The sequence below is a fragment of the Gymnogyps californianus genome, chromosome 13 (assembly GCF_018139145.2).
Source record: "Gymnogyps californianus isolate 813 chromosome 13, ASM1813914v2, whole genome shotgun sequence".
Classification (NCBI taxonomy): domain Eukaryota; kingdom Metazoa; phylum Chordata; class Aves; order Accipitriformes; family Cathartidae; genus Gymnogyps; species Gymnogyps californianus.
This window is the reverse complement of record NC_059483.1, coordinates 6,081,761-6,096,445: the sequence shown is the minus strand read 5'-3', so window position 1 is coordinate 6,096,445 and position 14,685 is coordinate 6,081,761. Positions and strand designations below refer to the sequence as shown.

Below are 14,685 nucleotides of genomic sequence, written 5' to 3'. Positions count from 1 at the left end.
TTTCAAGCTTACGTGAAACACTGGTACTCGCTGACAGCCGTGACTTCTGATTTTTGGCTACATGCTGCGTGGAGATGAGTTAGGATTCAAGGAAAACTGTTACATCAAGAGCTGGATTTCTTGATAAAAGTCGCTGTGGCCCCAGCAGCTGTGTTGTGTGTTCTCCGTACGTTGTGTTGCTCTGGGGTAACGTACGACTCGGCTGTGCCCTGCTCACTCTTCACCCCGTGTTTCCTTAGGCTGCAGCCCTCCTCTGAGTTTGCCCACCCTTTGAATGGAAGCGTGTTGACGCTGCAGTGGGGACATCTCTAGGAGACACGGACCTCCGGGCGGATGCTAACTGGAGATGTCTTTGCCTGTTTAAGCATCGTGAACGTGTGGCCGTGACGTTTTACAGGGGATCAATGGCAGAGGACAGAGACAGCAATTACAGGCAGGGTTTGGCATGAACGAGGTGGAGTGAGATGGACAGAAGTTGTTGCCCAGTCTGATGACAGTGTCGTGTGTGACACTGGGCCGGCGGTGGCTTCCCTGAACGGGTGGACAGGATACCTACCAGTTCTCACTTTGCCAAAGCCATGCAACAAGCAGGAACGTGCAGAGTACCGTGAAGTTCTTCCTTACTGCTTTTGGCCTATAAAGCAATATTTAACTCTTACAACCTGTAAAAGCAAAAAGAAGGTGCATAAGGAAAGCACAAAGCACAAAATAATGCACTTACATTTATGTTGTTTGACATAAAATGCACTGGGGGGGAAGCTGATGTTGATAATAGTATAAATACCTATATTTCTTGAAAAAGTGACATTAATTACTGCCTCTTGCTATGATGCTTGGTACTGTAATGTTGATATTCATCTGCTGTTGACTGCAGCAATAATTTGTGTATGGTCCATAGCACTGTAAATTATGGATCAATATTAATGTATCCAATGAAATAATTTGAACTGTTGTTCTTGATAGATGGATTAAAGCATTTGGTTTTTCACATACGTCTGTGTAAGCCACTCGTTTTCCATGTAAGTGAATCTTGTTTTTCTGTGCATTTGAAGTCCCAGCAGTGCTCCTGTGTTTGTGACTTGGCGGTGGATGTGTCCATGTTCCTGGCCTGGTGTCAGTCAGCAACCCTGGTTGTACCAGAGCTGTCTGGTTGTGCCTGTACTGCGGTAGCACGGCGGGGATGGAGCTATGGATCAGGCCCCACTTGGGCTTTGCAAATACACACCAAAGCGGGTAGACCCAAAGCTTACTGTCCAGCGTAAGGAACAAAACAGGTGGGCACGGAAAAATGTCATTGCCTCTCCCCGCTCCTGTGGGCTCTTGCCTTTTGCCTCCCTCTCTTCTCAAAGGGGTGTTTGCCAAAACCACCCCCGGCTGCATTGCCCTTCACCTCCCACCAGCTGCCATGTGTCAGGCATGGGCTCAGTGAGGCCTCGGGGTACCTACATCTCTTCGCCATGCTGTCACTCCTGCAAGGTCACCTACCCCCAGCAGTCCTACACAGTCATCGCCTTCTCCGGCTGATCTGTGCACGGAGAGATCCCAGTCCTCTCTCTGCTCACCCCCTGGGTCACTCCTCTGAACCCTCCACTCACCTAATGTGCAAACATCTGCTCCTGGGTCGTGCCGGGAGCTGCAGCTAGGACTGGTTAGGAACCAGCTGGGGTCTTGTTTTGTCTTCCCATCTTCGTTATTTCTCCCTGTCTCTCTGTTGCTTTCATCCCTTCTGGTCTTGTTCTTCGGCAGGCTGTTGCTTACTGTGCTCACAGTGTGGAGTCCTCGCCGTCTCTGTGGATGTTGCTGCAGCAGCAGAGGTGGTTAATGTGTATTATCTCATGGGGTTTAAGCCCAGAATACAAACAACAGAAGTTTTGAATTTGGCCTGTCCTGAAAATCTGATACATATTACGAGTAGACAATACTTAAATCAGTTGCAATTAAAAATAGCTAGCTGTCCTGCATCACTCAATTTAAAAACCAACCAAACAAAAAATGCTGGGCAAAGCTACCTGACTCTGCTAGGACTACAGCAGAAAAGCCTGCTCCCACTTCATAGAAGATATTAGAGTTAAAGCTTGGGAGTGTTTCTAGCAGGCTTTTTCTTTAGAAAAATGCTATTTCTTTAGAAATTCAGCACAGTGTTAGAATGTGGCATTGTAGTACTGCAATAGGAAATCTATTTATCAGCAGCCTAGGATATAATTTCTAATTTAAGTTTGAGTTTTTAGATGTATTTTGGCTTTCCTTTTGGTGGTCAGTTGTACCAGCGCTGTGTTTTAGGAGTGAATTTCTTGTTGTCGGTGGGAGCAGCTCCGGGTTTCGGCTGGGTTGCAGAACCCAGGAGGAGCAGCAAGAAAACCCGTTGTGGGGATAATGGCTGTAAGTAGTTGCTCAGTGTGTGTCAGCAAAGAGGTGGTAGCAGGTCTGGTTAGAAGCCTTTTAGTTCCTTTGGACAAGCCTGAAAAATTCTGTGCGGGGTAAGAAAGTGGATGTTAAAAATAAGGCCGCCAACGCCTGGTGGGGTCTGGTTTGCTGGAAAGCCCCGTGGCTGGGCTGCGGGACGCTGCGGGGCTCGGCTGTGTGGTGCAGTGGCACGGCAGGATCCTGCCACCATGTCACCGCATCGTGCTTTCCTTCCGAGGAGACGCACCTGGGAGCGCAGCAGCTCCTGATGCTGGGATGGAGACGGTGATTGCGCTGCCTCGGCAGGTTCAGCAGCTGCTGCTGCTTTTGCTATCGCAGCTGGGGGTAGTCCTGGCACTGAATGGTGGTCATACTCTCTGTTTCTCCAGCTCCTTTGAAATGCCCTTGCTTAAAATTGCAGGGGAATGGCTTGAAAAAGCATCCCTGACTTTTTGAAATCAATAAGGCTTAATAGGATGCTGGCTCACAGGTTAAATGCGTGTGCACTGACCATCGCTGTTGCCTTTGCCTGTGATCCGAAGTGCATCCTTACTTGAAACTGCTCCATTTTTAACTAAGTTTTTGAGAGTGACTCTCTTAACGGGCATGTGTTGAGGCTTACGTCTCCACCGAAGCCTGAAGCTGTAGTTTCTTCCCTTTTAGGACTTTCTCACCTAGATTGCAAAGGAGCGAGAAGGCTTCTGTCGAACTCCGGCAATGCTCAATGTGGACGGATGCTCTCATTTGCAATTCCCCAGAGAGAAGGCAGCTCCGAGCCCCTCGTGCTGCCACTCTTTTACCCCATCCCTGCGCTTCCCGGGGCTGGGATCACTGGGGCTGAGGCACTGTTGTGCTCTGTGATCACAGAGGGAAACGATGGTTCCTGTGACAGACCTCTACGTTAATGCTGTCCAAGAGCTGTGCGAGGCAATGAGGAGGCTGCTACGGTCAGTAGGATGAGCCGGGGCGTGCAAAGAATCTAAATATTGATTACTCTTTTAACGTATTTATAAAAATCACTATGGGGTTGATGTACACGGTTGCATATTGTGGATACTGTCTCAAAGGAGCTATGGGAGAAATCCTTAATGCCCGATGCATCTGCTGCAGGCAGGGGAGGCTAGGGGAGCTGCACTGGGTGTCTGGAGCGGCTGTAGGACACTGTCAGAGGTTTTGGGGAGCTGGGCAGAGCCCAGCAGCGGTCACCTCGCTATAGCCATTGGTAGGTAGGGCAGCTGCGATTATTTGGGAGGGAGGGCAAGTGCCTGGCCCTAGTGTGAAACCCGGTGTCCGAGTGTGGTGCTCGTCCCGTGGGAGCAGGGCCGGGCTGGGCCGGGTGCTGGCAGGGGTGCACTGGGCTCCTGGGATGCATTCTGGGCTCTGAGCGGGGTTTGGTAGATGGGGCACACAGCTCTGGGGGCTCTGGTCTCGCTCGAATGCTTTACCTGCTCTCTCGCCATTCAGCAGTGCCTCTCCAGAGCTCCCCGCTCCCGATGGCTTTCCTCCTTGCCTTTGATGGCAGCAAGAGTTAGACGTTAATTAAAAAAGCAGGGAACAGCACGTTCTTGTGGGGCTGCATCCTTTCTTGCCGGCTGTGAAGCTTTAATATGAGGGCAGGCTTCCCCCGGTGGGCACAGACCCCACCGCCGTGATGATTATGGCTGCATCCCGGCGCTGGCGGGGCGGAGGCAGCATCCCCTGCGGCACCGCGTTAGCTCCAGCCCGGCGGCTCCAGCCCGGCACAGGCCAGTGAACTCACCTTGCTCTAAGGCAAGCTATGATTTAATACTGTCATTTGCAAGTCGTTTTCTCTGAGCGCAGCGTGTAATTTGTACCAGTGGTAGCGGCTCCAGACAGGCAAGCACGGAACGGTTGAGCACGTGTTGCATTGTACGAGGAATAGGGCAGTTGCTCTTATGTTCAGCACTGTTTGTTTAGCCGCTTTAAATACATTTAGTCAAAATCTTGTAGTGTCTTCAGGACCTCTGGCCTGATTCTCATTTTACATAGGGTACATTGAATGCTACTATTGACGGGACATGAGTAATAACTACTTAGATATTCCTTTATTAAAAAAAATCAGAGCTCATAATCTCTTTTTTTTTTTCCTCCCCCGCTGAAAAGCAGTTTCTAGAGCTGGTTGTTGCAAAAGGAATGACTTCAGAACATGTACATAGTAAAATAATTTCTTGTTCTCTGACCACTAAAGCAATTTTTGTACAAACAAATCCATGAAGAACTTGCGCTGTGGAGAACCTAGCTGGGTCCTATATGGTTTTCCACTTTTCTCTTTGGAGTAATACGTCATTGAAGGTAATAAGAAAATAAGCAGAGATTTTAGGTCTAATGATAATAGTTCCATTTGAAAAAGCAGGAATTAAATCAAAACTGAATAAAAGGAAAAGAATTAAATTCATGCTAGACATTAAAAAAAAATGCACTGCAAACAATGAGGTGTATTTTAAAAAGTCATTGTTATATTAATAATACTTTCCACCTCCTTCCCTTGATCTTTCGATGACAAGCCTGGCAGAGGCACTCTTTATCAGACACTGAAGCAATTTAGCTGCTGTCATATGCCTTTCTTGATATACATGTATTAGTCACACAGCCGTTTTATGTTCTTTAGCATATTTTAGTATATAATTAAAAATGTGGCTGTCTGCTACTAAGCAACCAAGCATGTCAGGGGTTGATTGTATTCTGTCACCCACAGCAGAAGGGAGGGTAAAAAATAATAATCATGTGTTCACTTTTCAGTCTTAATTGTGCTCCAGCTCCTTTGATATGTTGTTACACACACACACACACACACACACACACACACACACACACACACACTGGCTCCTGAAGATGGAGGCAAAGCCAATGTGTGGGAACGGCTGGCAGGTGACCTGCAGCCACGTCACTGTCACCGGTAGCACATCAGTCCTAGATGTTGGGCCGTGTATGATGTTAATGTGTCCGTGTGGTTTTGTGACTCTTCTAGGTTCAGTTCGGCTGGACCCTGCTAAGCTGCTGCTTGGCTTTCCATGGGACTGGAGTGCTAAATGCCTTTGGGCTCCTGAGAGTCTCTCCCTGGACATTTAAAATAAGCAACTCAAGTTGATGTTTGTCTTGTACCTCCTCCACGTAGGTAGATGGGAGTAGGACTGCTGCACTGAAGGACACCAACTGTTGGGCAGCTGATAATCCTGCGCTTCATTCATTTCTAGATTATCTGATGTGAAAAATGGCCCATCCAGCTCCTGGAGAGGAGGTAAACCACTCACAAGCGTACCCAGGTGAGCACTGTAAACTCTGGGAGAGGAGCACTAGAGCTACAGGTCTCCGATCCCAGATCATCTCCAAGAGGTGGCCAGTACCAGATGGGGCAGAGACAACACACACCTCCCCTCCCGGAGGCTCTCGGCACGTTGCCCCTCAGCACTGCTGTCCTTGGGGCTCTCTCACACTCCTAAAAAGTTCAGGTCCTCATCTAGTCTGGTGTTGCACTGTCCCTTTCTGTTCTAGCGAGAGGCTGACGGTGCAGATGGCTCCCCTGCGAGCGGGAGCGATGCTTTCCCCACTCGGTGGCTGCTGTAAGGAACCGGCTGAATGAACCTATGTTTGACCATCTGGAAAAAAGACAAAATTTCATTGATATCCTCAGCCGCAGGCTTATTTAACTCAGGGCGTTAGGGGATTATTTCTATGGGAAGACGTGGCTCTGAGGATGCGCTCCTACGCTGTTTGCTGCGAGGGCCCTACGAGAGGTCTGCTTGGTAAGGTGGTGTCATCTGTGTGAAACCCCGTCCTGAAGCTAGAGAAATGCATGGCTCTGGAGAAGGGCTGAGGAAGTCTTGTTGTGCACTTTTAGGTACATCTTCTCCAGGCTCAAAAGGGATTTATTATGTCAGCTCTATTCCTCACTCCTCCAGTGTCTTTCTGTCTCTCAAGCACGTGCAAATGTACACAGGCACGCACTACGTGCAGCAATGGATTCGTTATTTTAAAAGTTTTCCAGTTTTAATAGCTTTTATTACTTCAGCAAAACAGAAGCCAGCACATCAGCACAAACTGGTATGACATAAGGGGAAAGAAAAAAAAAAATGCCGTAAATAATTCAAAGGCTGTTTGTTGATTATGATTTCCTTTGATTCAACCTCCAGGGAGAAGGATGACATTGCCTTTACATTTTTCACAGTCAGCATCTGATATATAATCTGCTCTGAGTCTGCCAGGATCCTGAGACATGACACCGAGGCTGCTTGAAGATGATAAATTCACTTGGAGTCCCCTGATTTCTCTTGGTTTTCCCCCAGCTGACCTTATCTACCCGGAAAGCACTCCGATGGGGAAGGAGCCCCGGCCAGCCAGGTACGAGGAGGCCCGTGGCAGACGCTCCGTGGGGACGCCCGGGGGGTTCTGCGGTACAGCCTGGAGCTCAACTTTGGTCATAGGCAACGCTGATGCAAATTGCACTGTGTTTGTCACACCAGTGGCTTGCAGGGGTTACACAGTAAAACCACCGCTATACATTTTGGCAGCAAGATGAGTCTTGCCAGCATGTCCTCAGTATCTAAGAGTCCCAAGACATAGGACTGCCATGCTGTCAAGATATAGCTCCCGTCATGCTTCACAGCAGCAATATCTGCTGATTTGTGGCTATGTGACGGTGCCTGTAGTCGGAGTGTGTCATACCCTTACGCTGGGAGCAAAGGCTGGCAGCTAAGTTTCTTTTTTTGCTACTTTGAATGAGCTGAGAAAACGAGAAGAACTCAGAATGCCAAAACCAGTGGAGGAGATATCCCACTTCAAACATTTTTACATAGCATGGAGATTTTGTGTGGTGCCGTCAAGATGCCCCACTTCTTTTACATGGTCTGTGAGCCAGATACACCTACTGACTTCAGGCATCCAGCAACAAGCAGCGGTGCGACAGCACTGTGCAGAGCCATGGCAGCCCCGGGGCTGGATTAACCAAATGAATGAATAAATGCCACTCGCTTTCCCCGAGAGGAGACAGCTTGCTATGAACTACGCTGTGGGCACTTGGTTTCATTTCTGAGTGATCACTTCTTGAGCACCACACAGGTCTAATGAATTCCCTTTCAAATAGAGCAATTGAAAGAGGTAAATCAGGTCAGATGCCAATATTCTTCTCGTTCCGTGCAGCTCTGACGTGTACGTGGTTTCACAGGTGCTGCTGTATTTATCTTCTTTAAAATTCAGTCCTGCCCACTAACTTATGACGTTGAACAGCTCCACACGTGGGGCAGGACCGTCAGCCCAGGCTCGCAGCTCTCAGAGGGCAGCTGGCTCTTCTTCCAGCACCGTCTTGCAGTCCCTGACCCACAGCTTGTATGCTCTTGCCAGGGTCTCTTCACTAGTGTCATTGAATATCTCTGTAAAATAAGACTTGTAGTTAATTGGACATCCAGAGAAGCTTTTCCTGCTTGCATACACTAACTCAGTAGAGGGGAGAGTAGCTCCTCCAGTTTGAGAGTCTGTGTTTTCTTGTGAGTGCGTAGAGACTGAGCTTCATGGAAACAGTCTGGATGGATACTGATGCAAGAGATCACAACCTGGTCCCATGCATTACTTCTATGTTAGAGGTTGGTGTGTTTGTTTTTTTTTAAATCTTGTAAGTAAGAGTGTTTCATCCCAGATATTGAACAGATACTATTTAGTTTCCAAGTATTAGTTTTAGGCACAGTAATACATTAAATTCCTTTTGCCTAGGATTATTTAACAAATATTTTCAAGTATAACAAACAAATTGTTTTTCCCTTACGACATTGTTGGTTTCTCTGTCAGAGCACTGCATTTAGACTGTCAGTTTGCAAACACATTTGCAAAGTGAATTGGCCAATCATAATGCAATTAATTAGACCTCAGTCCTTAAATGAGTTCTGGTGGTTACACACAAGAGAAGGATCCTGTCTCTCGATGGGTTTACTGAGATGTTAAGAAAAGCATAAGTAAAACCAGAAAGGTACAGCTGCAGAGCTACAGGGCACATTTTCCAGCATGTCAGCGTGCCGGGATGCCCACTGCCCCCCAAGTGCCCGCTCCCGGGGGCTCCCTGGTGTCCCTCGCCGCGGTACCTGCTACGCCGAGGCCGGTGGGGAGAGGCATCCGGGGCTGTCCCCCGCTGTGTTTCAGGCGCTCCATCAGGGCTCTCTTGATGAGGGGCCAGCTGCAGCCACCGTGCCAGACCGGCAGCTCCAGGCCCCTCATGCACTGGATGATCTGCTCCTTCTCCTCGGTGGTGATGAGGCCCCGCGCATAGGCGACGTACGTCATGAATGCCATGTCGATGTTCACGGCTTCTCCGTGCATCAGCGATGGCAAAACCCTCTGAAACGGAGCAAAGGGGGGGTGGGGGAAAAGGTTTGGGTTGACAAATAGTAAATAAGTAGGCTTTTTCTGAAAGTACTTGTGAAAATTGGCATTCGACTCGCAGCAGAAGTACAGATTTGCTGGATGTTAGCATCTTGTGATTTATGGGTTGCAGAGGATGATCTCTTTTACAGGTGATTAATTGCATGTAAAATCTCCCATAGGGATCCAGATCTAATTCTCCTCCCATTCAAATCACTGATGAAGAGCACCATGGGATGGAGAGAAGAGCTCTGAGTTTTGCATAAGGTCTAGTCCTCCCCCTTTATGCCTCAGTGGCAATTTCTCCCCAGTAATACAGGCTATGGTCTCCATGCCTTTGCACTGTTGTAGCTCATGTTGGTGATTTCTAACGGCTTCACTGAAATCTGGTCGTCTTTGTGCTTTGGTAAATGCCTGGTAAGAAGCAATAACTGACCTGCAGTCTGAATAGGAAACATGAGTGGAGGTGTGGGGGAAACAGGGCAGGGAAAGGGGTCTCTTTATCCAACAGGACCAGGCTGGGTGTGTTGGGTGATCTGAGGTAACGTGCAAATCTGGAGTTTAGCTCAGCAACTTTTGTGCAAAGTTTTCATGCTGCAGATCGAAACCTTTTTTTTTTTTTTTTTTTTTTTTTTTTTTTTAAGACAGAAGTTGAAATATAAAGTCTGTCACTCACCATTTCCAGCTCTGGGCTTATAAGGTGACCAAAATCAACCAGTCTGTCCAGGTCATCTTCCCAGAGGTTGGGAGCCAGCTCTTCCAACATGGTTTCAATGGCAATCCTGGTAGTCTGCAGTGCAGCATCCCTGTGGTCGGCAGAGCCACTGTAGGACTGGAACTTGGTGTCCAGCAAATATTTCCCATGGCTCTTGAGCAGGTCAAACAGCCCTTTGTGTTTCATGAGTGCCATCTAGGGTAGAACAGAAAAGGTAATTGAAGATAATTAAGTGATCCTTGTATGTGCTGTTGAAAACTTGAGTGTTTCAATAGACTGGACTATAATATCATGTTATACACTAGCAAAGAAATACCTACACACTTGGTACATGGGCAAGTTCTACCTCTGCAACATGCAAAAGTATTTCTGTAGACACAGTTCCTGGTTAGCATGTATATGGGACTGTAGGAGTAGGGAGGATACACCAGTCTGGTGTATATTCAGGTCTCTAGGAAATGTGACCTGGTGGTGTTACACATGTTGTCAGCTATGCTAAGTAAAGACGTATGCAAAAGGCAGTGTGGAAATGCCCAGTGGGGCTCTGGTAAAATAGCAGAGATGATGGGAGCACTGGTGGGCAAGTTCCCTTGCTACTGGGCAACCCTGACCATGCTGTGAAGTTGCTACATGCTCCAGTAGCCCAGCAGATGGTTTGTAATGAGCTTTGGGTATTTGTGTGCCTGGCAGGAAACTCGAGACTGTCTCAGCTGAATGGTGGCCATCCCCAGGACAGGGACTGGATGGTGGACCTCCCCAGGATAATTCTTATCTAATCCTTGGAATTGCTCTTTGGGCAAGGGAAGGTGGGAAAGCACTGCAATATGGGCAATATGAAGGTTCAGAAGCGGTTTCATTGTTACAGGTACATCTTTTTTCACCCTCTGACTCAGGCATTAACCCCCTCCGGCAGTGGGGAATGGTGACCTGCGGGTTTCCCGGTGCCTGCCAGAAACCCCCAGATATCTTGGGGAGTTCCCACTATGTAAGCAGTGAAAAATGCTACTGATGAACTCATCTCTAATACACTTTAATAGCCTGAACTCTGCTTTATCAAAAGTTTTCAAAGCTCTTCAGGCATAAAACCATTTACTGTGCACTTCCCAGGTAATTTTAGAAGTAGAATTTGTCTTGCAGGAGATTGATTGACCACGCTCAACATACCCCGCGAGGTAGGTGCAAATGACGTTGCAGATTATTAATCCCCAGTATAATGAACCTCAAATTCTCTGCTAGCAGTTCATTTTAGAGTGCTTTGGATCAGCCTCAATGGGAAGATGCTTTCTTCCCTGGTTGTGCTTGTGTCTATGTCTGGCCTTGAGTTTTGGAGTTTACTCTGCAGGGTTAACAGTAGGCACTGCGTGTAAGGGATATTCTAACAAGTTTAACAGCTGTAAAAATATATATAGGCTCAATGAGAGTTAAAAGTCCCCATGCAGCCTTGATGGCCCACCCTTGTTTCTATAGGGCGGTTTATACAATGCCTGGATGCTGATGGACATCGTACCAGCATTGCAGCCTTTCAGCACTTAAAGGGGGCTTACAAGAAAGATGGGGACAGAGTTTTTAGTAGGGCCTGTTGTGATAGGACAAGGGGTAATGGTTTAAACTAAAAGAGGGTAGATTCAAACTAGATATAAGGAAGAAATTTTTTACTATGAGGGTGGTGAAACACTGGAATAGGTTGTCCAGAGAGCTGGTAGATGTCCCATCCCTGGAAACATTCAAGGTCAGGTTGGAAGGGGCTCTGAGCAACCTGATCTAGTTGAAGATGTCCCTGCTCATCGCAGGGGGGTTGGAACTAGATGACCTTTACAGGTCCCATCCAACCCAAACTATGCTATGATTCTATGATTTCAGTTTTGAAAACTACAGTTGCAAAAGTTCATACCTTTAAAATTTCACCAAGGCCGTTGGAGATGTGTCGCCGAGGAATGCTCTGAATGAAGGATCTATCCAGGAAACTAGCTACCGGGGGGGTGTAGCCCCCGAGCTTGTTCTTACACTGCAGGAAATTCACCCCGTTCTTTGCCCCCACGCTGGCGTCAACATAAGAGAGGAGGGTTGTTGGGACCCGAATGTAAGGGGTACGTCTTCTATAGAGTGACGCGGCTAGTCCTACGATGTCCAGGCAGACACCTCCTCCGATGGCGATGATGGGCTCGGTTCGCCTGTCGATGCTGAAGTTCTGGACTTCTTGCAAGATGTTCAAGACCAGGTCCATGGATTTCGTTTCTTCAGTGGTAGGCAGGGCGAGGATTTTGTGGTGAACGTTATTCTCTTTGAAGTATTCTCTGACTTTGGAGCCATAAAGTTCGTCAACAACTTCATCTATGACAATAAAGCGCCTCAGCTTCCTTTTGCCGCTAGTGGCTAGCTCTAGTTGCTGGGGGTCAGTAATGTGACCCCAGAGCAGAGTAGTGTTAGAAGGATCCAGAATATTGTACGTTTCTACCACTTTGTAGCAAAAATAGATGGGAGCTTCAATTGTCCAGGAAATCCCACCTTTGGAGACGCATTCACCTCTGGCAAGGATCAGAAAACATAGTTTGAAATCATTATATTCCTCGTTTGTACTTTGCATGTCTGAACTAGTTTAAGGACGTAGCTGCGGGGTGGGGAGTGTGGGGTTTCCTGCCCGTGCGCTGCAAAAGTGTGGGGCTGCGAGGGTGGGATGCATCTCGTGGGTGTCAGGGCTCAATTACTTTGGCACCGGAGAAGCTTTCCCACATCCTAAAGAACAGTCAATGGCTGAACTTCTCCATGGTAATGATAAAACAGAGAGCAAGGAGGGCTGGAGAAGCAAATAATTTTCCTTCCAATTTATTCATTTATCAATAAAACAGCAGAAAAGCCCAGACCGATCATCCCAGCTTCCCAAAAGGGAGTGGGGAAGAGATTGCCAAAATTTTCCAAAGTATTTATGAAGGAAACATCCTCTGCCCAGTATATCTGGGTGATATGAGTTGATTTATTCCTGTCTGTCTGCACACAGCCACACACATACACACACCTCCATACAAAATAGTGTCTCTACAGTTCTCCAGTTGAACAGTGGATGTCATCAAAGAGTGGATCTCTTTACCTCGAAACAGGTATGATAGAAACAGGGAGTGCTGCCAGGCCGTTAAGATAAAAAAGTAATTATTTGAGAGTTGGCAAAGGTTTCCATAGTGGAGTTTGAAAGGATAAATAGAAGCCTACAAAGCTGGTATGTGGTATCTTTCTAAAACAGTGAAGAACACAGCCCTGCAACCCAGTTATTACTTCTCCTGTTGGGAAGGGGGAGCCAGGTGAAAAACAAGTGGCTTTTTTAGTTTGTTGGGAATCAGGAAAGGAATTTTTTTTTTTTTTAAGACAGAAGAAAACTGCAAAATGTATTTTATATAAGACCTCTTCTTGAGCTGCAGTTGGGTAAAAATTGAAAGTTTCCATGAACCTTTGTTTTGTTTTTTGAATGAGCAGATGGCTCATTGGATAATTAGATTTCCGTACATGCCCAATTTCTTTCCACATGCCTGGACTTTCTCTTATAGGTCTAAATAGATGCTTCTCTGCTTTCTTTACCAAACTGCTTCTAAATCTGGCCCTAACCTTTTTAAGTGTTAAAGAAAACCAGTGAGGATTTATACCTTCCAGAAAATCTCTTCTGGGCTTTTAAAATGCAGTATTACAAAAAACATCATTGTGTACATTTTAATGCACTAAATATATACCTTATAGCTGTACTTTATGTGCATATGCATCTGTCTCTGGCATGTGACCCTTCAAAGAGACAGGATGGTTTTGAATGTTAGTTGGTGGAATCAGCTTTGGGTGCCGGATGGCACAACTAGCACCCACTGCAACCCCTCTGCTGTTCAAAAATAGTAGAGAATTTGAGGCTGAACGTACCCTTGTTGAAGCATATGTCAGCTGAGGAATTTTCTGGGTGTGCTCTGGGCCTTAGGTTCATCCTGCTATTAACTGAGGTCCAGCAGACTGCCTTTGGGTCTGCTAAAGTCCTGTTCTACCTGCTGCGGCTCTGCCTGAGCAACGCTCGTGCGCAGCCGCTGCCCACTGCCAGCGCTGGTGAAGGTCCCTCTGACCGGACTGAGAAAAGGCTTAGACTTGTGACATTAAAACCTGAGTGTGACAAGTGCTAGAAAACTTCTGACGTGCAAAACATAGCTGTATTAAGGAAGACCTGCATCACAAACGGGGCTCCATGTGCTCATGAGGAGGAGTATCCTGTAATTAAAGGATAATTAACAGGAGAGATGTAATATCAGCAAAGAGCTGTATGTATCCCTGGGGGAAATTTGTCTCTCTCCTCTCTCTGAAGCAGCTTTAGGTGGCTTCTACAGTTTGAGAGATGTGTTATGGGTTTTGCTCCTGTCAGTGACCTGCTGTGTTTATTTTTCCCATCTAGGCATTTCATTTATCTGCAACGATCTCTATAAATGTGTCCTTCTCCCATGCCTGTGCATGAGCTTTTGCACACAAAGATTTCATGTACATACAGGGAAAAAAAAAGCCCAAGTGCAGCATTCAGAGGTCCCTGTGTAAGCTTTTCAGAAGTTTAAAGAAACTTCCCATCTACAAAAATTGAGGCTGTTGATAAAATTCCCTCTGTAGCTTAGCCGAGTCATGCCAAGGAGAACAGCAAATACCTGTGCTACCATATTGCACACGTTTTGAAGCCCACTTTCACAGGGTTGTACATGTAATGGTGGATTTAAGCCGCAACGACACCCAAGATGGTTTTTCCATCTGAGATGCATCCCACCAGGGAGACTGCACAGTTTGGCTAGCCAGAGCCGTCCAGCGCAGTCGCCAACGAGCAATGCGGGCTCCTATACTTACATTTTTGCTTCGGAGAGAGTTATCTTGTCCTCGCAGTCAGAAAGGGCTTCTCCTTTCTTGATTCGGCACCATGTGCTCTTGACTCGCACCAGCTGGAAGTCTGTCTGCTGGGGCTCCTGGGGCACAGTGGCCAGGGCTGCTGGAGCAAAAGCTTCTTCTGACACCGGCATGCTTCCAGAAGGTAAAATCTCCCTGTTAAGAGATCTCCTGTAACTGGGTGCCTTTGAGGTGCTTTTTAAAGGCTCCAGGTGACCAGGCGTTCAAAAAGGAAGTCTTGTCTCCACAGGGGAGACCAATTACAAAACTAAGATTACCTAATCTGGGATGCACGTTAGGGGTGGTTAGGAGCATTTGAA

The 14,685-nt window shown here is 47.1% G+C and overlaps 1 protein-coding gene across 1 annotated transcript; it reads right to left on the bottom strand.

The window, feature by feature from the left end:
- Positions 1-7,689: 7,689 nt before the first annotated feature.
- On the bottom strand, positions 7,690-14,499 carry LOC127021669 (2-epi-5-epi-valiolone synthase-like). Its single transcript, XM_050904863.1, has 5 exons — positions 14,330-14,499; positions 11,376-12,009; positions 9,446-9,679; positions 8,493-8,745; positions 7,690-7,790 (listed from the first exon to the last, which is right to left on the bottom strand). The coding sequence occupies exons 1-5, from the start codon at positions 14,497-14,499 to the stop codon at positions 7,690-7,692; spliced, it is 1,392 nt and encodes a 463-aa protein (XP_050760820.1).
- Between the last annotated feature and the right edge of the window lie 186 nt (positions 14,500-14,685).

What these genes read in the sequence shown, in the direction of transcription:
- LOC127021669 (XM_050904863.1), bottom strand. Translation starts at nt 14,499, where the DNA reads ATGCCGGTGTCAGAAGAAGCTTTTGCTCCAGCAGCCCTGGCCACTGTG. An exon ending in ACTCTCTCCGAAGCAAAAAT is followed by an intron (nt 12,010 to 14,329) that starts GTAAGTATAGGA and finishes GATCCTTGCCAG; the next exon opens with AGGTGAATGCGTCTCCAAAG. An exon ending in GCCTTGGTGAAATTTTAAAG is followed by an intron (nt 9,680 to 11,375) that starts GTATGAACTTTT and finishes GTTCTACCCTAG; the next exon opens with ATGGCACTCATGAAACACAA.